Genomic DNA, 25982 nt, shown 5'->3' on the forward strand with positions numbered 1-25982 from the left:
CTCGTTCTTCCTACCAAATTGTACCATCCCACACCCAGGTCCCCAGGAGTATACAATCAGCATCACTATTGCACAAAGGGAAGTTCAGACGATAACTAAATTCACTTTGCCCTGAAGACACCATGGGGTATCCACTGGTAGTTTTATGTTGCTTCCACCTCCTGCTTTCTTCCCCTCGCCACTTTTGTTCGGGGGTTGTGGGGAAAGAGGTTTGGGGGTTCCAGGTATGACAGCATTCCTCTGGTACCTACCTTTGTGTGCATGCTCCTGGAGTGCAGCTAGACAGCTATTTGAACACACTCATTGATTTTGAAGGGCAATTAAGCCACTTGCGTTCACCTCTGGCCCAAAGTTCTGCACACGCCCATGGACCCAAGGGGGATTGTCAGAAAACTGTACATGAGGCCCAGTTGAATTCTGTCCTTCCGGTGGTTGGGGGAAGGAAGGTGGGTAAAGCAAGGTCCATTTGTAGCGTTTGTGTCTACTACTCCAACTGAGGTTACCAAGTTCAACAAAGAATTGCTCTTAACCCAGGATCCTGGTTTATAGGGCTCAGAGTCATGGCAAGCACTATGTTTAGTTAGCCCAGCATTTGAAGAAATAGTACAGGTGCCTCTGTGGAACTGACTGACTTCTAACAGGTTAAGGCACATCAACGAGCAAGCAGCAGCATTTCATTCAATGTCCACAAACAGGAATTTTTAAAAAAGGAACGAAGTGAACTACTTATGATCAGCTATTGAAAAAATATATATTATAAGCTCACATAAACCATGCCAATAAATTACAATGAGAGAGAGTAAAATTCTCTTTAGGTTTACAACAATGCACTCTCAGACTTGGCACCTGAGGCACAGCAAGTTCATCTTGGTTTACCTATCCTTAAGTAAACTAATAATGTTCCACAGGTTATTGTGAGCAGAATCCGAGAGGTGGCCATCTTCTGGTCACTAAACATGACAACAGACCCTTCCCAGCCATCAGCTCCTTCTGGAATGTTCTAATGCTGAGACCAATTAATGTTCTTCAGGTCCATTCCCTCCTGTACCATCTCCCAGAGAGGGCTGTAAAAAAGGGGAAACAAAATTAGAGAGAAATCAAAACTCAATTGTAGGGACTAGCTTTCTTTTAAAATGAAAAGGCTACACGATTTAGAGCTGGCGAATTTCTCTCAATTTTAAGTAACTTTTTTTATTATGTTAGTGTTTGAGGAACTCTTCCCATTTCAGATACCCAGTATCAGCATCATAAGGTTGGGTATAAGCACAGCTAAATGCAGAGTGAAGCTCCCTTTACACTGTCTCAACAACATGCCATATTCAATTTCAGAAGAGCTCCTCTACTGCAAAAGTATTGATATTGTTCCCCCTCTCCCAACCATTTCCTACACCAGCCTTCCTAAGGCCCATGAGAGATTGCCATTTAGTTCAGTTGTGTGGCATGGACTCATGTCCAACGGGAACTGTACTGTGACTGACACACTGGGATTGAAGAACAATGCCAGGAGCCACAAACTGGTGCTTCCTAACCAGCAACCTCCTGAAGGACAAGGTAGTGGCAGTGCATGGGAACATCGTCTCCAAATCACACAAATACCTTGCTGACTTGGGCATTTACCACCACTCCAAAGCTGCCTCAAGGTACTGGAACTCCTGGCCTAACAGCACTGTTGGTGTACCTTCACCACATGGACTGCAGCAGTTGAGGCAGTGATGCACTGCCACCTCCTCGTGGAGGATTAGAGATAGGTAATACATTCGGGCCTTGGCAATGACACACAAATCCAGATTACATTGCTTCAACCTGCCTGGCAGACGAACCTCAAGGGTGGAAGATGGTAGAATATAGCAAGGACAAACATTTCTTCAGTCTTGCTGTGTTACAACCCTCACAATAATCAATCAACCTGGCATCATTTCTATGGCTGACAGTTGCTATACTGATCGACACATACATACGTACTTAAAGAAGGGCAAGAGACAGTGCAATAGCACACACCCTCTTGTAGCCACCAAAATACATTGTCTGCAGAAGAAACTCGCAGCCATTCTACACTTTAGTTACATTGTGATCAGTGTTTAAGTCTTACATTAGTTTCAATTTTCAGCTTTACACTGGTCACTGAAGCTCAAGCGAGTCTCATTTTACCTTAGTCATCAGGAAAAAATTGGATCATACCAGACTCATCCTTTGATCCCAAATTTTAGTTATAACTTTGGGGGTTTTTTTTGTCCCCTATTTTCATTCTAGTCTTTCAGGATTATTTTTAAAGAAATTGTCAAGAAGCATTTGGGGTTGGAATTGCCAACTGGGCTTCATTCTGCAGTTTGAAGTCTAAAATCTGATGCAGATTGACAAGTAAGAGCAGTCCATTAATCATAGGAAAGTTCATTTCAGTCTTGGATTTTAAGTTTTCGTCAAGAGAAATGTTGAGTTTGAAATGTAGTGACAAAAACACAATAATTTCAGCCGACAGTTATTTCCCCCAACATTTTGGTTGACAAATTCAATACTGCACCTCATCTCCCTCAGCCTCTGCACATGCTGGATGCACTTCTGCGCAGTGTAATCCACCTCCTCCTCCGTAGTGAAACGCCCGATTCCAAACCTGCGATTATAAAGGGGACAGCGTCAAATCTGATACACCAAGACAGGAAACAAAAACACACACAGAGTTAAGGTTCTCCTTCTCAAAAGGCAAATCTGGGGGTAGGAGGGGAAAGAGAAAGAACAAAACAACAACTTGAATTTACATAGCACCTTTAATGTTGTAAAGCATCACAAGACGCTTGTAAAATGTCCGTCAACATAATGAACTGTTGTAATTCCTTTAGCTGGAAAGGAGACATTTTCCCTCCTCCTAGAATAATTAAGTAACCTGCCAAATCAAGGTCAAGGCTCACACAGCAATGTCCACTTGGGCAAAATATTAGAGACAATCAGACACTGAAACATGGATCAATGCCTTCAGAAGATGGGTGCAGAGGGGAGAGTATAGGCAGAGAATTTACTTTTTTAAAAAAAATGAAATTTGAGGCAATCGAACTCAGGAGTGGATGAAAATCACAAGATAAAAGGTTAAAGCGTGATCTGACGGAGGTATTCAAGATAATCAAAGGAGTTCATAGGGTAGACAGAGCAAAGGAAAGGGGCCAATGGTGCTTGGGGGAGAGGGGTGGAGAACAGTGTAAATATTTTATTTTAAGCTCTGGGCTAGGTGCAATGTTCAGTATTCTACATTCTCAAAGCATTTTATTCAATGAACTATGGTTACTTTCTCAAAATCAAGTCAAATATTCATAAAGAAAAAGGAAGGCAGGTGGGTGGAAGCCTCCTTTTATACCATACCTGATTGAGGAGTGTGCCAAATCTTCATCAGCACCAATAGCTCGCAGGACATAGGAAGGTTCTAGAGAGGCTGACGTGCAGGCACTGCAAATAAAAACACACAATGCAGCTGTAGTAAACAATCCTAATAAGAGTTCAATCTAAAAATGTTACTTGCACTACAAGTTCTTATATATTTTGATAAGATTCCCATTAATTGTGTTACGACCATAGGCGGTGTTATCTGCTGAGCAAGTCAAATCCCAGAGGGAAACTTGCCTTACTGATAACTTTTTTTTGTATTTTGAAAAGGAGGGAAAGAACTAATGATCCCAGGACATAGAATCCCAGTAACACTTTTAGGATTTTAAAATTAAAAAGATTTATTAACAAGAAGGGAAAAAAAAACTTGAGCACACAAGATTAAAGTTACATGGTTAAAACAGTATTACAAAACATCCCCCCAAAAAAAAAACCACACTTGGTCAGAACACACAAGTAGCCTATTTGACAACAGCTCCCTTAAAAACTTTTAACCATAAAAATCCAGTAATATTACCCAAGGCAAAACTGGTGTCACTTTAATAAAAGGTATACCACATGACTTCTCACTTTCTTCCACTTTGCTGTGGAAATCCAAAGAAAGGTTCAGAAATAGACTGCTTTCTGAAACCAAAACCTTCTCTGGCTTGAAAACTCGATGACTACTTCAAATTCACAACTTTCACACCTTCTCCTAGCACAGATATGCTCTCAGGACATCTCCCTCACACAGTCACACAACTCGGCTCAACATCTTTCCTAAAATATCCTTTTTCCCTTTCATTTTCAATTCCATTGTCCTCAGCACCTCTTTAAACTCAACTTTTCCAAAATAAAAATATTTCATGTTTTCCTATTGCCTCCCCTTTCCGGTCAAATAAAATTTAATAACCTTCCCTTGTTTACTTATGAAACCTTTGCAAGTTGCCAAAGTTCCTTACTCCACTTTGAAATATAACAGCTGAAAAGCCAAGTCTCTCTCTATCTATCGCAAAGCAAGTTTCTAAACCTAACCTATTTACTTATAAATCCACTGCATCATTGCCTCTCATTACAAATGCATGCATCTAGCACCTTTACCGTTCATCTCAGTTCCCACAGACAAGCTGTCTTTACTAACCTTCTCCCAGTTTAATTAATCATGGGCACGCACGCACACACCAATTGGCAGAGTTGTTGTCTAGCCGTTAGAGGAAAGGGAGAGAGAAAAACCTTTGCAAAACTTTTAAACACCATTAGTTAAAATACTAGTTCTCACACTTGCAATCTCTAACGTACTCAAACACAAGCAGGAGGGGTATGTGCAAGTTATAGAGAAAAAATAAACTAAGGGCCCAGGTATCTCTGATGGTTCAGTTAGTAAAGCCAATGAATAACTAAGCCTTAGAGATCAGGAGACTCCAGGTTCAATCACCTAGCCATTTGGAGTTAGCTCATCTCAGTGGCCAATGGAATGACAACACATGAATAAACTATTGGTAAGACTAGTCCATGTTTGTGTTTATCCTCCAAATAATCGCATTTTCGTGCCTTGTTATTATGTGCCTTTACTCCTCCATCCTTCAACCACCTAAAATATTGTTGAATGTTGACATGCTCTCTGCTTCAACCACAAACTCTGGTAGTGCATTCCACAGGCTCTCAGCCCTGTGTAAAAGGAAAATCCTGCCTTCTGTTCTAAAACTTTTACATTTAACCTTGTATCGTATGTCACCACAAACTGTTTGTTTAATCTTTCTCATCGTGCCATTTTAAACGTCTTTATCAAATCAGCCCAGGTGCTCCCCTCTTCTGATGCAAATGACCACAATTATTCATTTATAAATGCAACAATCCCAGGCTGACCTTTAAGATTATGAAGGGGTATGACAGTCATAGAAAAGCTGTTTCTGCTTTTGGGGTGTGAAAATGTAGGGGTCATCAATACAAGACAGTCACTAAAAAAATCCAATAAGAAATTCAGGAGAAAGCGAGAGAGTGCGGCAAGACTGTGGAACTCACTGTCACAGAGACCAAAAAACATGGATGCATTTAAGCGGAAAGCTAAGTGAGCAGAAGGGAGAAAGAATTAGGAAGATATGTCAATCAGGTTCGATGAAGTAGAGTGGGAGTAAGGTCGTGTGGAGCAAAAACACCACGTGGACCAGCTGGGCAGAATGGCCTGTAAAGTTCTTTGTAAAGGTTTGCTTCTTATTGCTGAAATTATTTTTATTTCATTTTTCCAAGGCAACCTATTAAATATGCTCTTATTAAGCCAGATCAGTATTTAGAAATTGTTTAGATTTGGGGTGCTTTGAGTTTGCAATTCCAGGTGCCTAGCTCTGACAATTGGATAGGGGATATTCAATAACAAGACAGTCAAGGTCAGGCCAATACACTTACCTTCCTGATGAAAGGGCTATATCTTTCAAAGCCATCAGGAGGCTCTCTCCCTCCACATATGAAAATGATAGGTTAATGCAGCCTTGAAAGGAAAACAAACAATGATTAGAGCTGCACCAGACTATAATCAGATAGCAATTTGAGAAACAAAAAAATCCTGGAATTTGCTCTCAACTGTGGACACTTAGTATCCAAAACAAGGCAAGGGGATGATAAGTCAAGAGAGGCGGTGAATTTCCCCACTCCTTACCAGTCTTCAAAAAGGTGAAAATTGGTGAAACGGCAAAGATTATTTAACTTTAAAAAGTAAAAAGCACTAGATTCTGACTAATGGTCTACACCTAATATGCTGACCAGCTGACGTGAGTACTTTAAACAGCATGTGTTTGCACTTCAGGTTCTCAGTTCTTTTTGTTTTATCTTTACTGGGGACAATAAGCTCATTGAAGAATTCAGCCTGCCATCATAGCCTTCACTTTCACCTGCCAGTTCTCAGTTCCTTGGTGAAAGAGGTCATATCTGATATTTTACTGACAACTCATGGAGGCAAATAGAATTGTGTAGCACAAAGAGGCCATTCAGCCCATTATGCTTGTGCTCTTTCCCCAGAGCCCTTGCAAATTTTTTTCCAAGTGTATATCCAATCATGACATGAAATGAGATTAGGTTGCTCCAGTTGAAGAGTTGGAAGCAACCCAGACACAATCTTCTTCTGTAAATCCTACAATTCGATCTTCTTTCAAACTCAGTCAGTCACTGTACCTGGATATCTTTGCTCTGCATCCCCATTCATAACCACGTCAGGGATCTTGCTCATTATTTGAGTCACCAAACGTTTGGCCAGGTTGGACACATGCTTATGGTCAAGCTGCAGGAATAAGCACATGTGTGTTACGAACCACATCTACAGAAGGCCAGGACATATCACTTTAAAAGTGTATCAATGTACACAGTAAAACAGCTCAGCAAATTACAGGAGTGGGGATAACCATTCCTCTGCATTTCGTAAAGGGGGGAGGGGTTTGTAGCCAAGGACACAAACAAGGACACTACAATAAAAACCTCCAAGTGGAGTGTGCATCACTGGCAAGAAATTGTTACCTTTTAGAATCTCAATGATTGGCACTTAGTTCAATGTCATTGACCACTATTATTTAGATATGGCCATTATAGAGTCAACAGTACCTATCAAGCTCAGCCTTACTGTCAGCAGTGAAGAACAATCTTTGTGGGTCTTCCGATTTGCTGCTAAAACTATAACCTCCCCTCTGACCTTTTAAACACGCTGCTACCATCATGGTTAGATAGCCAGTCTGGGTTCCCACACAGCTGTTATGGCAGACTATCGAAAGGTGCCTATCAGCAGAACTATACTGAGCAAGAGTCAATGGCATTAGAAGAAAGAAGGAAATGGGTTGGTTTGCAGTGCAGGGTGGAAAAGGAGGAAGGAAGGGGAATAAACAGCATAACAAAATAGATGATGTACGTAAGTGTAATGGCTCCAAACATTGGTCACAAACTTTGTAAAATAATCTTCACATCATTTAAGTAGAGTTGTGTTGTGAAATAGTGGTAGGTGTATTACATAGACACAAAATGTACATTTCTTTGTATCCAAGATTGAGAATGTGACCAAATTTTGTGCAACACACTAAGGCACAATACAGTACGCAACATCTATCATTATGGGTTAAAACTGGCCCTTTACTAAAGTAAAAGCTCATCAACAGTTCACTTACCTCCATCTCCTGCTGAGCTATTTCACACGCTGTCCCAAGCCCGACCACCAGTGGAGTTGGAACTGTTCCTGAGCGCAAGCCTCGCTCCTGCCCCCCTCCACTCTGAATAGCCTCTACTCGCACTCGGGGGCGACGCCGGATGTAAAACGCACCCACGCCTAATAGAGGACACAAAAAGGCAAAACTTTGATCACACATCACATTCAAACTAGTATGTTGCATTGCCAGGCTATCATAGAGGTATGACAAACGTGTTTGCACAAAGTGCCCATATGCATCCATCATTACCCCAATCTTGCCCAACTCTTTTGGATTCCTGCCCCCCTGAATTGACTCAAAGATTCACATGCAAACCCTCCATAGCCTCATCCCATCTCAGAGTAACAGTCTCTAGATGCGCACACTCTTCTCTGAAACTGACTGCCTATTCATTCTACGCTCCATCTGTTTATTTTTCAAAAATATACTTTCTTCATAAAATTTGTAAAAGTACATTACACAGCTGTTCAAATTTGACATCACACAGAGCAATGTAGTTTAATTTTGTTCAATACAGCATTGGGACTGAGGTGTCGCCCTACACTTACAATTACAGACCATATTTACAATATACAATTACATCCCATGTCAAACATTCTCTAGTGCATACAGCCTAAGAAGTTTTACATGGTTTCCAACTCGGTGCACTATGGCAGACAGGCCGGCCTTAGATTGTGACTTTTCTCCATTGAGTCTTTGCAGTGGTTGCCCCAAGCTCTTTTAAGATGTCTCCACCATTGTTAAAGGTATGTAAAATTTAGGCAAATAAAATGTTGATCTGCACCATTTTATAAAAGTACCATTTAATCATAATTCATGAGGTTGTGCCAAGAGCTTGCAATTAAACAGGCTCCACTTTATTCCAACTCCAGCACCAAAACATATAACTATCAAACCCTCACAGCTACTTCATACATGCAAACTTTCTTTCTCTGTTGTCCCTGACTTTAAAACCCCATAAAATTCAGAATGTAGCTTCAAAACACCAAAAGCCACACCGTGCCTCATGCACACATTTCCTGCTCACCACATGTCAAATTGATATCACACCACCTGAGATTTCTATATCACTGTTTAAAAAAGTTATGAAGCAGCAAAGGAACTGTACAAAAACAGGAGCCATCATATCTGCAGTCTCTTAATTGACTTTAGCAATCACACTAAAAAAAATAGGATTCTTGGGTGTAGCCTGAACTTCAACAGTTGAAGGACAAGAAAAATAGAGAGATGTGGGAACAGAGCTGACACCTGGGATTCAGACTATTACTCAAATGAAGGATTGGGCCAAACAGTCTGTTGCTGTGTTGTAACTTCTAAGTAACTTTACATAATTCTGAATTAATTTGCATAGTGTTTGCTTAATGGCAGCTGGACTTTCTGGACTTATAAAGGGACAACTTCACCCTAGCATGTGTGCATTATGTTTCAGAGCTAAAAAACAACTTGCATTTGATGTTGTTCATCACCCCACAGACACCCTCAAGTAGCATACTAAAATTAGTACACCCTGATGCCATGCATTGTTACAGAAGTAATGTAATTAAACATCAGGCACATTTGAGTATCAGTCTGAAACTGATGAGAACACCTCAACTGGCAAAGTTCCCTGATCTAGAGATTGAACTCTGTGACCTCGGATTGCTAAAAAAAATAAGGACAATCAGGCTTCTGGCCTTAAAAAGAACAGTTTCATTACAGCTCTACGATGGTAGGATACTTATTGTGCATTACATTGTTTAAAGTACAGTCATTAAAAAAGTATATTTTTGATGAGCAACAGGATGGGAGATGCAAATTTCTTGCACAAACAAGATTCAAAATAGGTTAGGCACAAAAGTGAACCTGGCCCCATAACTCGGGTGAAATTAAAACTCCTTACCATTCTCAAATATTGTCATTAGGCAAGGGCACTCTTGCTGGGAAAGCAAATATGCTGTTGGACACCAAGTGATCCGGAGCAAACATATCTGTAGTAAGTGTTTGCAGCTCGAGGAACTTCGGATCAGATTTAAGGAGCTGGAGTCTGAGCTGCAGACCTTGTGCCACATCAGGGAGGGGGGAAAGTTACCTGGACACTTTGCTCCAGGGGGCGGTCACACTCCACAGGTTAGATAATTCAAATTTGGTCTGTGATCAGGGACAGGAGGGTGTGACTGCAGGTGAGGCAGGTACAGGGATCCAGGGACTAGTGTTCAAAGAGCCTCAGCCCCTGCAATTATCCAACAGGTACAAGGTTCTTGCTAGCTGTGTGGACAGGAGCAGGGACAGCAGGGAGGATGAGCAAACTGACCACGGCACCGTGGTACAGGGAGCCATTCAAGTGGGGGGAGGAAATAGCAGCGTAGTAGTGGTAGGGGACAGTATAATTAGGGGGTAGATACTATTCTCTGCAGCCATGAGCATGAGTCCCAAAGGCTGCCCGGTGCCAGGGTCAAGGACATCTCCAAAGGGAGAGGAACTTGGAGTGGGAGGGGAGGGATCCAGTTGTAATCATCCACGTTGGTACCAATGACGTCGATAGGACTAGAAAAGAGGTTCTGCTGAAAGAATTTGGCCAGTTAGGAGCTAAATTAAAAAGCAGAACCTCCAAGGTAATAATCTCGGGATTACTACCTGAACCACGGGCAATTCATAGTGTATTCGGGACTGTTTCCTAGAACAATATACTGTGGATCCAACCAGGGATCAGGCTATTTTGGACCTGGTAATGTGTAATGAGGCAGGTTTAATAAATGATCTCAGAGTAAAAGATCCCCTAGGAAACAGTGATCGTAACATGATGGAATTTAGCATTCATTCTGAGTGAGAAACTTAGTTTGGAAACAGTGCTAAACTTAAATAAGGTTAATCACAAAGGAACGAGGGCAGAGTTGGCTGGAGTGGACTGGGAAAGGAGTTTAGCAGAAAAGACGGTTGATGAACAATGGCAGGCGTTTAAGAAAATAGTTCATGACTCACAACAAAGATATATTCCAGTGAGGAAGGAGGATTGTAGGAAGGGGGTAAATCAACCATGGCTAACCAAGGAAGTTAAGGATAGTATTAAAGGGAAAGAAAAAACATTCAATATGGCAAAGATTAATGGTAATCCAGGGGATTGGGAAAGTTTTAAAAATCAACAAAAGATGACCAAAAAAATGAGGGAGAAAATAAACTTTGAATGTAAACTAGCAAGTAATATGAAAATAGACAATAAGAGCTTCTTTAAGTATATAAAAAGGAAGAGAGAGGCCAAATTGAACATAGGCCCCTTGGAGAATGAGGCTGGAGAAATAATAATGGGGAACCAGGAAATGGCAGAGGAGTTGAATCAATACTTTGCATCAGTCTTCACGGTAGGAGACACGTATAGCATGCCAAAAATACTAAATAATCATGGGCAAAAGGGCGGAGGAAATAAATACAATAACTATCACTAGGGAAAAAGTACTAGGGAAACTAATGGGGCTAAAGGCCATAAGTCACCTGGGCCCGATGGGTTGCATCCTAGGATATTAAAGGAAATAGCTGCAAAGATAATGGATGCATTGGTAGTAATCTTCCAAAAATCCTTAGATTCTGGAATAGTCCCAGAGGATTGGAAAACTGCCAATGTAACACCCTTATTCGTAAAGGGAGGGAGACAAAAACAGGTAGCTATAGGTCAGTTAGCTTAACAACTGTCATTGGGAAAATGTTAAGAGTCTATTATAAAGGATTTAATAACAGAGCATTTAGAAATGCATAATATAATCAAGCAGAGTCAGCATGGCTTCATGAAGGGGAAATCATGCCTGACAAATGTATTAGACTTTGGGGAGGTAGCAAGCAGGATGGGTAAAGGGGAGCCAGTAGATGTCAATATATTTAGATTTCCAAAAGGCTTTCGATAAGGCCACTTAATAAGATAAGAGCCCCTGGTGTTGGGGGCAGTATATTAGCAAGGGTAGAGGACTGGCTAACTAACAGAAGGCAGAGAGTTAGGATATGGGAGGGGGGATCATTTTCAGGATGGCAATGTGTAACTAGTTGAGTGCCACAGGGATCAGTGCTGGGGCCACAATTATTTACAATATATATATTAATAACTTAGATGAGGGAGTGAATATACTATCGCCAAGTTTGCAGAGACACAAAAATAGGTTGGAAGGCAAGTGATGAGGATGACAGAGTCTACAGAGGGATATAGACAGGTTAAGTGAGTGGGCAAAAAACTTGGCAGATGGAATATAATGTGGGAAAATATGAGGTTATGCACTTTGGCAGGAAGAATAGAGGAGCTAAATGTTATTTAAATGGAGAAAAACTGAAGAAAGATGCAGCACAGAGGGATTTGGGTGTCCTCGTACATGAATCCCAAAAAGCTAACATACAAGTTCAGCAGGTAATAGGTAAGGCAAATGGAATGTTGGCCTTTATTTCAAAGGGAATGGAATATAAAAATAGGGAAGTCTTGCTAAAATTATACAAGGCATTAGTTAGACCATACCTAGAATACTGTGAACAGTTTTGGTCCTCTTGTCTAAGGGACAGGCATTGGAGACAGTCCAGAGAAGGTTCACTAGGTTGATCCAGGGAATAGAGGGATATTCTTAGGAGAGGTTGAGCCTGTGCTCATTGGAGTTTAGAAGAATGAGAGGCGACCTTATTGAAACATATAAGATTCTTAGGGGGCTTGACAGGGTAGATGCTGAGAGGTTGTTTCCCCTTGTGGGAGAGTCTAGGACCAGGGGGCATAATCTCAGAGTAAGGGGTCACCCATTTAAAACAGAGATGAGGAGGAATTTCTTCTCTCAGAGGGTAATCAATCTGTGGAATTCTTTACCGCAGAGGGGTGTAGAGGCTGGGTCGTTAAGTATATTCAAGGCTGAGATAGACAGATTTTTAATCAGTAAGGGAATCAAGGGTTATGGAGGAAAAGGCAGAAAAGTGGAGTTGAGGATTATTCGTTCAGCCATGCTCTCATTGAATGGCGGAGCAGACTCGTTGGGCCTAATAGCCGCCTACTTCTCCTACGTCTTATGGTTTTATGGTCTTATGCCAACATTTTGAAATGTGATAAAATTAAATAATGTCAGAAAATACAAAAATAAATATATTAGTTGCTTTAGTCTTTTATGTCTCTGCCTCCTTAGTCAGGTGAGACATGGCTTTAAGTTATTGTGACAGAGTTTTTGCAAAGGAAGTGGCGTAACTGAATTGAAGCGGACAGGCTCAGGTTTATACCTTTTGGTCCATAGATTTTATGGCCACTGATAGACATCAGATCAATCTTCATTTTGTTCACATCAAGAGGAATTTTTCCAACAGCCTGTGCAGCATCCGTGTGGAAAAACACCTTGTTAGCTTGGCACATGCGACCTACAAAAGACCAAAATAAGTGAAGGCCCACTAGCAGATGCAAGAGGTGAAAGAATGCCAATAGCAAACTTAGAGGTTATACGATTCAGCTTAATTGACAGCTCTCAAAGAAACTATTATTTCTTGGCATTCACCCCGCTCCCCCCCACCCCCCCCCTTCTCCTTTGCTGAAGGCATCGACTCCTTGCTACAGGGCACAGTTTTAGAGGCCAGGAGTTCTCCAGTGACCATTGTTCACATGTGAGTCTGCACAGTGAGTCATCACAGCTGAGTTAGAGCCTGACCTTGTCCACTCTTGCAGCACGAATTACTAGGTTGCAATTAGGAGCAAGAATCCCACTTGATTTTCTGCTCCCTAACTCAGATTTCTTATCACCAAGGTCAAGAAAACTCTCAGGGAATACCTTATGTTTGAAGCACAGCATATTGTGTTGAGAAAAAATGGCATTCTGTGCCCAGTTGCTCACTGCATGGATATCGATCAGGTTAGGTCTTCTTGTACCTGGACTACTTCATTGGACCCCAAAGCAGCTCCATAAGTAAAAGGGGCCAAGAGCTTCCTTAAGGTTAATCCTAACACAAACCTCTTGAGAATATCCTACCATCTAATTACATTGCCAATATCTTGCAGCAGTTTATAAATAACCTATTAAAGAAAAGAAAATATTTGGATTCAGATACAAAGTTGGGAGAGATGCTCAGCTGACCTCAAACTGAAGGTGCTAGCCTTGGCTCAATGGTAGCTCTTTGGCCTCTGAGTCAGAAGGTGGTGGGTTCAAGCCCATTCCAGAGAGATAAACACACAATTCAGGCTGACACCAATGCAATACTAAGGGAGTGCTGCATTCTTAGAGGTGGTCTTTCAGATGAGATGTCAAAGGAAGAACAGAAAATGCTGGAAAAACTCAGCAGGTCTAGCAGCACCTATGGAGAGAGAAACAGAGTTAACGTTTCAAGTCAGTATGACCCTTCGTCAGAGCTCCATTTTCTGTTTTTGTTTCAGATTTCTAGCATCCGTAGTATTTTGCTTTTATGTTAAAGCAAGGCCTGCCTGTTCTCTCAGGTGGACATGAAAGATTCCATGGGTATATTCTGAAGAGCAGGGGAGTTCTTCTTGGTGTCTTGGCCAATATTTATACTCCTCATTCAACTCCACAAAAGCAAGTTATCTGGTCATTACCACATTACTGTTTGTGGGAGCTTGCAAATCAGCTGCTGTGCTTCCCACGTTACAGCTGTGACTGCACTTCAAAAGTACATCAATTGCTATGAAGTGCTCTGGGATATCCTGAGGTCGTGAAAGGCACTAACCATACAAAATGGAAGCCCTTTCTGTCTTACAAACTCAAACTGTATGAAAAATAAACCAGCTAATATTGATGGATCAATGAGCTCATCCAGTGATTTGAGCCACACCAGCAAGAGAGATACAGGACTTGGTTTATACAGAGTTAGCTGCAATGACACTACAATTGCTTTCTGTGACCAAAGTTACGGAGAGGAGGGCAGCCAGGTTCATAATCCATAGTTAATCCTCTCTGCTCAATATAATAATATGCAATTTAGTGTGGAGATTTTAGAACATTAATCCATGCTTACACACCTATCTCATCAATAGGCTGCTTTACCCCAATTTCATTGTTCACACTCATTATTGACACCAAACTAGTATCCGGTCGTATTGCCTCCTCTAGTTCCTAGTCAAGGAAGAAAAATCACAGTTAGCAACACCAAAACAAAAATGCTTTTTTCCCAACCCTACCCTCTAACAAACTGTGGCAAGTGGTCTAATTAGCTTTAATTAAGGTCTACTCCTTGATCCATGAAGATGGATCAATTTTTAATCCAGCGCGAATGCAAGAAAACTGTCACTGAAAGAGATTCACATCAACAAGTCCTTTTTCATTTTAAAAAGTTAAAAAAGTTCTTTTAATGTTGACAGCTGTGGCTCAGTGGATAGAATTTTTGCCACTAAGTCTGAAGGTTGAGTTCAAGTCCTGCTCCAGGTCCTTGAGCATATAATCCAGGTTGTTATATTCCAGGAAGCCAGTCAGTGAATGACAGTACTGGAGCCAATCTTTACTCAGTCTAACATTTATTTAGAGAGTGAAACATTACAAGCTTCCACAACGCCTGAAACTGGGGGTAGTTGGGTTAGAATCTCTATTTGTTCAAATGGAACCTTAACTAATGCCCTCCACCTGCATATAATTAAACATAATTGATATACAATTAACATAGGATGACACTTCCAGTGCAATACTGAGGGAGTGCTGCACTGTCAGAAGTGCCACCTTGAAGGGTGAAACATTAAACTGAGACCCCGCCTGCCCTCTTAGATGTAGGCAAAAAAAATCCCACAGCACCATTTTGATGAGCAGCAGGGGAGTACTCTCTGGCGTCTTGGCCAATATTTATCCCTCAACTAACCCCAAAAACAGATCATCTGCCCATTTATTTCAATGATGTTTTTGGAGCCTGGTATGTTAATTGGCTGCTAGTTTTCCCTACATTATAACAGTGATTGCACATCAAAAGTAATTAATTGGCTGTTATGCAGTTTGGAAGATTTGGAGATCATAAGAAGTGCTACATAAGTACAAGTTCACTCTTTCTTTAGAGGTGTCAGCTGTGGCTCAGTTCATAGCACCCTCGCCTTTGAATCAGAGGATTGTGGGTTCACGTCCCACTCCCGGAAACCAAGAACTGTGATTGTACTTGAAGGAGTTGCAATCTGTGACTGTTGATAACTCGAAAGAGTTTCACCCTTTCTTTATTCTTTAGCTACATCTCTAGATTCTGTCTATAGGATGGAAGTTTCTCTTAATTGATGAAGACATTACACAGTATGGAGCACTTCCATATTTTCAGGCTTGTTCCTCACTGATAGCTGCAATAAGTCTACAATTATTCTCAACTTTCTTAGATTAGGGAGCGGAACAAAACAATTCTTCCAATTGCTATCCAGCTTGAAAGTTCAGCTAAGGACAGAACAGAATTCCTCATTCTTCCCTGGTTGGTTGAGATATTTACCAACACCCACAAAGACTGTGGGCAAGCAATAAGGTGTTGACAGGCACCTGTACTTTATATCAATCCATACACTTCAAGAGTCAACACTTACAGAAAAATCTGGGGTGAAATATTGGCAAAATGAAAACCTACCTTTAAATCTATAAGTCCACTTGTCTTCACTGGCAAATAGGTCACTTTAAAACCTTCAGTCTCAAGCATGCGGCATGAATCCAGTACACACTTGTGTTCTGTCTGGCTTGTGATGATATGCTTCTTCTTGGCTTTGTAAAACCTTGCAACACCCTGGAAACAACAAGAGGGTGACAAAAAATAACCTTAACTTCTGAAAGTTGGAGCACAATATTTGATCAAAAATAGATTCAAAATAAGGAGATACACAAAATATAGCCACATTACACTTTTACAGCAATATTCCTGGGCTAAATTACAAAGGCAGTTTTATTTTAAGACAGACGAGGAGGAATTTCTTCTCTCAGCAGTTAATGCATCTGTGGAATTCTTTACCACAGAGGGCAGAGGCTGGGTCGTTAAGTATATTCAAGGCTGAGATAGACATATTTTAAATCAGTAAAGGAATCAAGGGTTATGTGGAAAAAGGCAGGAAAGTGGAGTTGAGGATTATCAGATCAGCCATGATCTCATTGAATGGCTGAGCAGACTCAATGGGTCGAATGGCCTACTTCTGCTCCTTCATTTTATGGTCTTATTCCCTTTAGTGTAGATTAAGGTTGATCTAATTGAGATGTTTAAAAATGATTATTGGGCTTTATAGTTTCTCTCTATCTACCCTATTTCCTTTTGTGGAGGAGTCCAGGTTCATGAGAACATTACCTTAAAATTAGAGTTAGGCTGTTCACAAGTAATGTCAGGAAACAAAAAAAATAGTAGTGGAAATGCGGGACTCTCACCAAAAAGCTGTTGAGGCTGGGGTTCAATTTAAAATTTCAAAACTGAGATCGATCAATTGTTAGGCAAGAGTATGAAGGATTATGGAACCAAATGTGGGTAGATGAGTTCAGATACATATCAGCCATAATCTAGCTGAATGTTACAACAGGCTCAACGGGCTGAATGGCTTTCCCCTGCTCCTTTTTAAAAAAAAATAACAAATGTCAGCTTGGCAGCACTTCGTGGGTCAGAAGGATGTGAGTTCTCGCCCTGTACTTTTTCAGCTGACATCGCAGAGCAGTACAGAGGAGGTACCGCACCATCAAAAGTTCTATTGTTTGCTGCATAAGCCCTGACTGAGGTAGGATGACATCAAACATGTAACAAGATGACAGGGGGATTAGTAATTTTCAAGGATGAAAGCATTAGGGTTGAATGGCCTTCTTTATCCAGTCTTATCCTGTGGAAAGGATAAGCAAATCCAGTGGCCAGCATTCACCAGTAATACAAGCCCTTTGTCAAAATATTTGGTGATCACAGGCCCATTTGTCATCCACCGGTACACCCTGAGATTGTGAATGGCATGACATAAATGCAAGTTCTCTCTTTCTCTCACTCAGAAATCTTACAATTCAGGCTGGTCTTCACTGAACTGCGAATTAATCATCAGCACCAGTCATATTTGATCCAAACCCAGGATGCAACACACATAAATGAGGTATAAAAATAACTTGATGTTTAAAAAAATCAGAATCACACAAAAAACGCTACAAAAATGTTCCTGCTGACGGATTTGCACTTTCCATGTTGCTGGAGGAGACTTTAACAGTGTATTGGAGAGGCACGGGCCTCTCAACAATTTCATATAAACCTCTCAACATTTTAACTAAAATAGTGCTAATGTTTAAACTAAAAAACAGTGCAGTGATTTACTGTCTCAAACATTTGTGGTCAAATGTGAAGTACTAGAGATAAGTTAAGCAATTGAATGCTGCACATCTGGCCTCACTGGAATAAGATAGTGTCTATTGACGTTTTAGTGATAAGGGTTAAAAATTTCTAACAGCCAAAGGACAGTACAGAAGGCCTGGTAAGTTTAAAACAACAGACTCAGATTAATACATTAGTGATTGTCTTTCAGAGAAGCTCACATACCGTCAACAGGCTATTAACCAACGCAGATCAGAGATTAATATTGTATCAATGCAAGGCTAGACATAAATTCACCTCGACACCAAACAGAAAGCTTACCCGCAGGAACTCATTTCTTGTTATCTTGACTCCATTCTCTCTCCCTTTGTCCAGTCCCTTCCCACCTACATCCACGAGTCCTCTGACACCCGACATCATATCAACAATTTCCAGTTCCCTGGCCGCAACCGCCTCTTCACCATGGACGTCCAATCCCTCTACACCTCCATCCCCGACCAGGATGGTCTGAGGGCTCTCTGCTTCTTCCTTGAACAGAGGGCTGAACAATCCCCATCCACCACTACTCTCCTCCATCTGGCTGAACTTGTTCTCTCACTGAACAATTTCTCCTTAAACTCCTCTCACTTCCTCCAAATAAAAGGTGTGGCCATGGGTACCTGCATGGGCCCCAGTTATGCCTGTCTCTTTATGGGGTATGTGGAACACTCCTTGTTCCAGTCCTACTCCGGCCTCCTCCCACAACTCTTTCTCCGGTACATCGATGACTGCTTCGGTGCTGCTTCATGCTCTCGTCTGGACCTGGAAAAATTTATTAATTTTGCTTCCAATTTCCACCCCTCCATCATTTTCACATGGTTTCTGACACTTCCCTTCCCTTCCTTGACCTCTCTGTCTCAATTTCTGATGATAGACTGTCCACCAATATCCATTACAAGCCTACCGACTCCCACAGCTACCTCGACTACAGCTCCTCACACCCCGCTTCCTGTAAGGACTCCATCCCATTCTCTCAGCTCCTTCGCCTCCGTCGCATCTGTTCTGATGATGCTACCTTCAAAAACAGTTCCTCTGACATGTCCTCCTTCTTCCTTCACCGAGGTTTTCCACCCACGGTGGTTGACAGGGCCCTCAACAGTGTCCGGCCCATCTCCCGCGCATCCGCCCTCACACCTTCCTCTCCCTCCCAGAACCATGATAGGGTCCCCCTTGTCCTCACTTATCACCCCACCAGCCTCCGCATTCAAAGGATTATCCTCCGCCATTTCCAGCATGATGCCACCACCAAACACATCTTCCCTTAACCCCGCCGGCGGCATTCTGCAGGGATCGTTCCCTCCGGGACACCCTGGTCCACTCCTCCATCACCCCCTACACCTCAACCCCCTCCCACGGCACCTCCCCATGCAACCACAGAAGATGCAACACCTGCCCCTTTACTTTCCCTTTCCTCACCATCCAAGGGCCCAAACACTCCTTTCAAGTGAAGCAGCATTTCACTTGCACTTCCCTCAATTTAGTCTACTGCATCACTGCTCCCAATGCGGTTTCCTCTACATTGGAGAAACCAAACGCAGACTGGGTGACTGCTTTGCGGAACACCTTCGGTCTGTCCGCAAGCATGACCCAGACCTCCCTGTCACTTGCCATTTCAACACACCACCCTGCTCTCATGCCCACATGTCTGTCCTTGGCCTGCTGCAATGCTCCAGTGAAGCTCAATGCAAACTGGAGGAACAGCACCTCACCTTCTGACTAGGCACTTTACAGCCTTCCGGACTGAATATTGAGTTCAACAATTTTAGATCATGAACTCTCTCCTCCATCCCCACCCCCTTTCCGATCCCCCCTTTTCCAATAATTTATATATATTTTTCTTTTCCCACCTATTTCCATTATTTTTAAATGTATTTCCATTCATTGTTTTATCTCTACCTTTTAGCCTATTTCGATCCCTTCCCCCCACCCCACCAGGGCTATCTGTACCTTGCTCATCCTGCTTTCTACCCTTAATGTCACCTATTAGCACATTTCTTAGCTAATATCACCACCGTCAACACCGCTTTGTCCTTTTGTCTATGACATCTTTGGCAATCTCTTCTTTGCCTCTACCTATCACTGGCCTTTTATCCAGCTCTACTTGTCCCATCCCCCCCCTTAAACCAGCTTATATTTCACCTCTCTTCTATTTTTCCTTAGTTCTGTTGAAGAGTCATACAGACTCGAAACATTAACTATGTTCCTCTCTGCAGATGCTGTCAGACCTGCTGAGTTTTTCCAGGTATTTTTATTTTTATTTTGGATTTCCAGCATCCGCAGTTTTTTGCTTTTATTATAGAAAGCTTACCTTGATGGCCATGTTGTTTGACTCTGTAGCACCACTGGTGAAGATGATTTCTCTGTGGTCTGCGCCTATTAGATCAGCTATTTGCTGCAGTGACAATTGATTTGGTCAAAAAATAAAATTACAAACACAGATTAAAGCGCACACACTTTAAGCTTACGTTCTTTTTACCTTCAACCTATTTTACATCCAATTAGTTCATCAGAATTGGAAGATCCTTAAAATGTACATTTTAGACAGCTCAGCCTAAAAAGCATACATTGAATCTCAAATGGCTTAATCAGGCAAAATACAGGCACTTTCAACAAGACAGTTAACAACAAAAGAATATAAACTTACAGCACAGGAGGCCATTTTACCCATCAAGCCTATGCTGGTTCTGCTTTATCCCACAAGCTCTCTTTTTGTCCATAATCCTATATGTTGCTAATCCTCAAGCAGATGTCCAACTCCCTTTTAAAATTATTGATTGAATCTGCTTATATTAGCTTTTCAGGTAGACCGTTCCAGATCCTGACAACTCAGTGATCTCTCCTCTAGAGCTTTTTGCCAATAATTTCAAATCTATGGCCTCAGGTTATTAACCCACTCACCCGAGGGAAAGTTTTCTCTCTAACTAGACTGTGTGTGTGGCCGGGGGGGCGGGGGGGGGGGGGGGGGAAAGGAACTGAACTAACAAGTTTAGAAAACAATGTGTGTTGAGGGGTTTTAAAGAAAAATCAAAGAAAAGAAATCACCGAATTGTCGTGGCAACTTTCCCAACTTCTGGTCCACAATTGCAAGGGCCAGGAAAGATCACCTGACCTCAGTTAATGCACAAACAGGAGACCAGGAAACAAGGAAATAAAACACTGGCATGCAAGTTTGAGACATCTAGAACCGGCTGCAAAACTAGTTTTTCCTACCTGTAACTTCCTAGGGCACCTCAAAGGTCTCTATTAAACACAGGAACATAAACAGGAGCAGGAGTACACCTCATTGCCCCTTGAGCCTGTGACACCATTAAATAAGATCATGGCTGATCTTTTACCTCAACTCCACTTTTTCTGCCCTATCCCCATATCTTGAGTGTGCAGAAATCTATCTTTTTAGGCAGTCACTCCAGTTCGATGGGCCTCCGAGAAGGCTAATAAGTCCAATGCGCAGACTCTGCTACATGCGGAGTAGATGGTGCTTGAAGGGTTGGGCAGAGGTGTTTTGAGGTTTGTTCACGATCTTTGATGCCTCAACTTCACCTCTACGTGCTCCCAATGTAGCGTCTCAATGTATTTGGTGCCTTCCCAAATAAACCTCCATTTTGATCGGTCACAAGCCAGGGTCTCCCATAAGTTGGCAGGGATGTTTGACCTCTTCAGGGATGCTTTGAGGACATCCCTGAAGTGTTACCACCACCCTCCTGGGAATTTCCTGCTGTGGCTAAGTTCCAAGTAGAACAGTTGTTTCAGGAGTCTGGCATACAAATAGCATGCCCTGCCCAGCGGGGCTGGTTTTGAGTGATTAGCACCTCGATGCTGGGCAGGTTGGCCTGGAAGAGGATACTGCTGTTGAACCTCATTGCTTGCTATCAGATTTGGAGGATCTTGCGAAGGTATGGTTGGGGGTACTTTTCCAACGCTTTGCTGTAGATCGCCCAAGTCTCCCAAGCATATAGGAGCACAGGGATCACCGCTGCCTGGTAAACCACAACCTCAGTCTCGGACCGGAGATCCTGGTCTTCAAATACTCTCTTCCTCGGTTAGCCAAAGGCTGAACCAGCATATTGGAAGTGATGATGAATTTCGTCATCTATATTGGCCTTCAGGAGGAGACTCAAGATATGGAAGATACCTTTTTGAAGAACTCCTCAACTGAGACTCTGTCTTCAACTTGAATGTCCTCAACACCCCATCTTGGTACTACCCCTGCCCGGAGCAAGGTTCAAAAAGCCATTCGACAGCTGAAAAACAAGGTCTCTGGGGTAGATGAATCACTGCTGAAATTCTGAAACACAGCAGAGGTACACTCCTGGTACAGCTGCACATCATATCGCTCATCTGGGAAGAGAAGTACTGGGGACCTCAGGGACACTATGGTTGTGACTATATTCAAGGGAGACAAGGCTGATGCTATAACTATATAGGAGTCTCCCTGCTGTCTTCCACAGAGAAGATCACTGCAAGGATCCTCCTCAATCACTTCCTCCCAGTGGCTGAAGAGCTCCTTCCAAAGTCACAGTGCAGCTTTTGCCTGAGAGGACCCACAGACATGATCTTCACTGTGTGGTAAATTTAAGAAAAATGTAAAGAACAGCACCAACTGCTCTACATGGCCTTTTATGACCTCACAAAAAAACTTTGACTCTGTCAACCGCCAAGGCTTATGAGAGTATCCTCCTCACATTTGGCTGCCCTCAGAAATTTGTCACCATCCTCCACTATAACATGCAAGCTGTGATCCTCACAGACAAGTGAACTGCCATAGACACAAGACTAGGGTCAAACAAGGCTATGTCATTGCACCAACTCTTTTCCCCATTTTCCTCATTGCGATACTGCCCCTCACCTCCAGCAAATTACTCTCAGGCACCAAGATAAATCTACAGAACAGATGGGAAACTGTTTAACTACGTTGCCTTCATCCCAAAGCCAAAATCATCCAACCTCATTGAGCGGATGATGCTTGTGCACGTGCTCACTTAGAAACTGAGCTCCAGGTCATTGTTGACCCCTTCTCCAAACCATTTTGGAAAATGGGCCTTTCACTTAACACCTGGAAAACTAAAGTCACCTTCTAATCAGCTCCTAAAGCACGTTATCCCATTTTTGATTAAGATCACCAGCAACACCCTGCAAAATGAGAGCAATTTTCCATATCTTGGGAACCTCCTCTCAACGAAGGAAGGCATAGAAATCCAATCTTCAAAATGCTTCACAACTGAGCATAGAGTCTTCTGGATAGAGAATTCCAAAGATTCACAACCTTCTCAGTAAAGAAATTACCCCCCCCTTCAGTCAGAAATGGCCTTAATATGTTCTCTGATAAGCCCACTAAGTATTTTGTACGTTTTAGTAAGATCACCTGTCATTCTACTGAATGCCAAAGAATATTGGGCTAAATACCCAATCTTTCCTTATTGCTAAAAATGAATTTACTCAGTCATTCTAAACAAGCAGAAAACACTAGAAATTAAATGGATTGATCAGCAAAATAGCAGGTCTTACAGATGTGCTGGGGCATTTTGAAAGTTTTAATTATGAAGGCAGAAGGGTGTCAGAAGGCCAAGCAATGTTCTAAGATGAAGGTGGTAAATAGATAAAAGGCAACTGCTGTTGGCAGCACTTGCTATCATGCAGGAACTGTCTTTAAAAAAAAAAACCAAATCTTTCATCGCCCCAGGGAGACGACGAGGTGAATCTTTGCAGGCCTTCTACTAAAAATGAGGCCTGAATACTGATTGTACTTTGACTTTTCAGACAAATATTTATTAAAGTTGCAACCAGAGCAGTTAGGATCAGGCAATCGTTTAGTGTTGGTTGAAGGTGTGAAAGCAAAGCCCTACCTTTCTTGCTTTCTCCACTGCTGCTTCACTCTCCCAGCCGTAAACATGCGTTCTTGAATGAGGATTGCCAAAGGCGTTGACAAGGTAGGGAAGCATTGCGTCCAACACTCTAGGATCCTAGGGGTTAATTTAGGCTATTAAGCAAGGTGGCAACAAATAATATGTATTACACAAATATACAGTACACTTCACTGGTTTGGTGGTAGAACTTGCGAGGGCTTGTGTCTCATTCACCTTTTTCAGCACCATCAGTTGCTTTATTTGCCAACGGAACAAATAACTGCTTCAAAAGCGCTTCATTGACAGTGAAGCATTTTGGGGATGTTCCAAGGATGCGACGAATACAAGTCTTTCATTCTTACTGAAGTCCATTAATATTTAATGGAGTTCTCACCTACAAGCTATCATACTTTCAATAATATATGGAAATTCTATTTATATGGCATATTTAGCCTAATGAAATGTCTAAGGCACTGCGCAGGAGCATTACCAAACAAAAATCTGTTAGCGAGCCACATAAGGAGATATCATAGCAAAAGCCTGATCAACAGGTAGGTTTTAAAGAGCATCCTAACAGGGAAGAGAGGTAGAGAGACAAAGGGGTTTAGGGGGGAATTAGGAGGATAGAGACAGCTGAAGGAAAAGATGCCAATGGTGGGCTGATTAAAATTGGGGATGGTCAAGAGCAGAATTGGAGAAGCACATAAATCTTCAAAAATTATAGGGCTGCAGGAGATTACAGATATAAGGAGAAGCAAAGCCAAAGAGGATTTGAAAATGCTATATCCCTGGGGCTAAATGGTCATCAATATCATTACAAAAGCTACTTTAAAAAAATCCTTCTGAGTCTCAATGGATTAATTTGCATCAAACATCCCTACCATTGGAGTCGTAGCCTGGAAATCCAAGTACAGGGGGCGAACTTTATTTCCTAGACTTTTTAAAGACTTGGTATCTGGAGAAACAGAACAAATTTGAAAATTACATATGCTTCAGCAACTAAAGTCAACAGTGAAGCTTAGATGATATCACACAGTACAATCCTCTTCTCAAGTGCAAGCACCTAGCCAATCCCCAGCTACTGTTGTCCGGGGATCAGCTAACTGAACAAACTAGAAAATAAAGCTGGGAGCGTCCTGGTCTCAATAGTTCCCAGAGTGACATTTGTTCACGGCTATTTGAAACACCAACAGCACTTTTTTTAAAAAAAAAAGCAAGACTGTAATTACACGCCTGGCAGCATCTGCGGAGAGCTTTGAAGAAGTCATACAGATTCAAAACATTAACTCTGTTTCTCTCTACATAGATGCTGCCAGGCCTGCTGAGTTTTTTCAGCATTTGCTGTTTCTTTATTTCAGATATCCAGCATCTGCAGTTTTTTGCCTTCACCTGACTGTAATTAAATGACTCAGCATCCTCAACTGTCACATGCCACAAGTTTAGTTGCTCCCCTCTTAGTTCCTTCAGCCCTTCATCACCCTCACCCCAGGGTTTAGTTGCTCTCTGCCCCTTGCCCAAGGTTTGGCTGCTCCTTGCCCCTTCTCTTCCATCCCCTCCCCAATAACCGCCCCCCCCCCCCCCCCCAACGCCCCGTCCCCAATAACCGCCCCCCCACGCCCCGTCCCCAATAACCGCCCCCCCCACGCCCCGTCCCCAATAACCGCCCCCCCCTACGCCCCGTCCCCAATAACCGCCCCCCCTACGCCCCGTCCCCAATAACCGTCCCCCCCACGCCCCGTCCCCAATAACCACCCCCCCCCACGCCCCGTCCCCAATAACCGCCCCCCCACGCCCCGTCCCCAATAACCGCCCCCCCCCACGCCCCGTCCCCAATAACCGCCCCGTCCCCAATAACCACCCCCCAAGCCTTCCCTCGCCCCCCCCTCCCCAGTAACCGTCCCGTCCCCAATAACCGTCCCCCACGCCCCATTCCTCTCACCATTCTCGACTACATCCCTCCGGCTCTGTGAGGTACCCAACCTCCTGCACAGGATTCCTCCGGCTCTGGAGAAGCCTCTGAGGGAGCTTCCGCCCAGCATCGCCAGGCGAGAGTGACCCCCTGAAAGGGAAATGTTTACAGTCCGAGTGAAAGCCGCACTACAATCAAACCCAATCCCGAGGACCGGAAACTGGCCCTCACCTTTCACCTTAGCAACGAAAGTGACGTCGCCTGGCTGAAGCAGCCAATTACGTGAGAGAACGGAAAATAAAGTGATAAAACTCTTAAAATAAATGTTATTTTATTAAATAAAATAAGATAAGTGATTCACAGAGGAATCGATAATTATTTTTAATAAGTTACAATATGCACATCTGTTAATTTAGGTTACACAAGTCCAATGTCATCGTTACGTAAATAAAACAGCGGTTTTAAAAT

At 42.5% G+C, this 25982-nt stretch overlaps 1 protein-coding gene across 1 annotated transcript; it reads right to left on the reverse strand.

The window, feature by feature from the left end:
• Window positions 1-732: 732 nt before the first annotated feature.
• nfs1 (NFS1 cysteine desulfurase) lies at window positions 733-25746 on the reverse strand. Its single transcript, XM_078554884.1, has 13 exons — window positions 25545-25746; window positions 24487-24560; window positions 23606-23722; window positions 20071-20154; window positions 16035-16187; window positions 14473-14566; window positions 12735-12869; window positions 7491-7648; window positions 6514-6619; window positions 5752-5833; window positions 3349-3432; window positions 2519-2608; window positions 733-1064 (listed from the first exon to the last, which is right to left on the reverse strand). Exons 1-13 carry the CDS (start codon window positions 25642-25644, stop codon window positions 1001-1003), a joined length of 1341 nt encoding a protein of 446 aa, XP_078411010.1. The 5' UTR covers window positions 25645-25746; the 3' UTR covers window positions 733-1000.
• Between the last annotated feature and the right edge of the window lie 236 nt (window positions 25747-25982).

Source organism: Cetorhinus maximus, chromosome 13 (genome assembly GCF_964194155.1).
Source record: "Cetorhinus maximus chromosome 13, sCetMax3.hap1.1, whole genome shotgun sequence".
Classification (NCBI taxonomy): domain Eukaryota; kingdom Metazoa; phylum Chordata; class Chondrichthyes; order Lamniformes; family Cetorhinidae; genus Cetorhinus; species Cetorhinus maximus.

Excerpts from the sequence above, each read along its gene's own strand:
- nfs1 (XM_078554884.1), bottom strand. The coding sequence starts at position 25,644 with ATGCTGGGCGGAAGCTCCCTCAGAGGCTTCTCCAGAGCCGGAGGAATC. Across the intron at positions 23,723-24,486 it reads TCCAGGCTACGACTCCAATG|GATCCTAGAGTGTTGGACGC; the intron begins GTAGGGATGTTT and ends ATTAACCCCTAG. Across the intron at positions 2,609-3,348 it reads TTGGCACACTCCTCAATCAG|GTTTGGAATCGGGCGTTTCA; the intron begins GTATGGTATAAA and ends TTATAATCGCAG.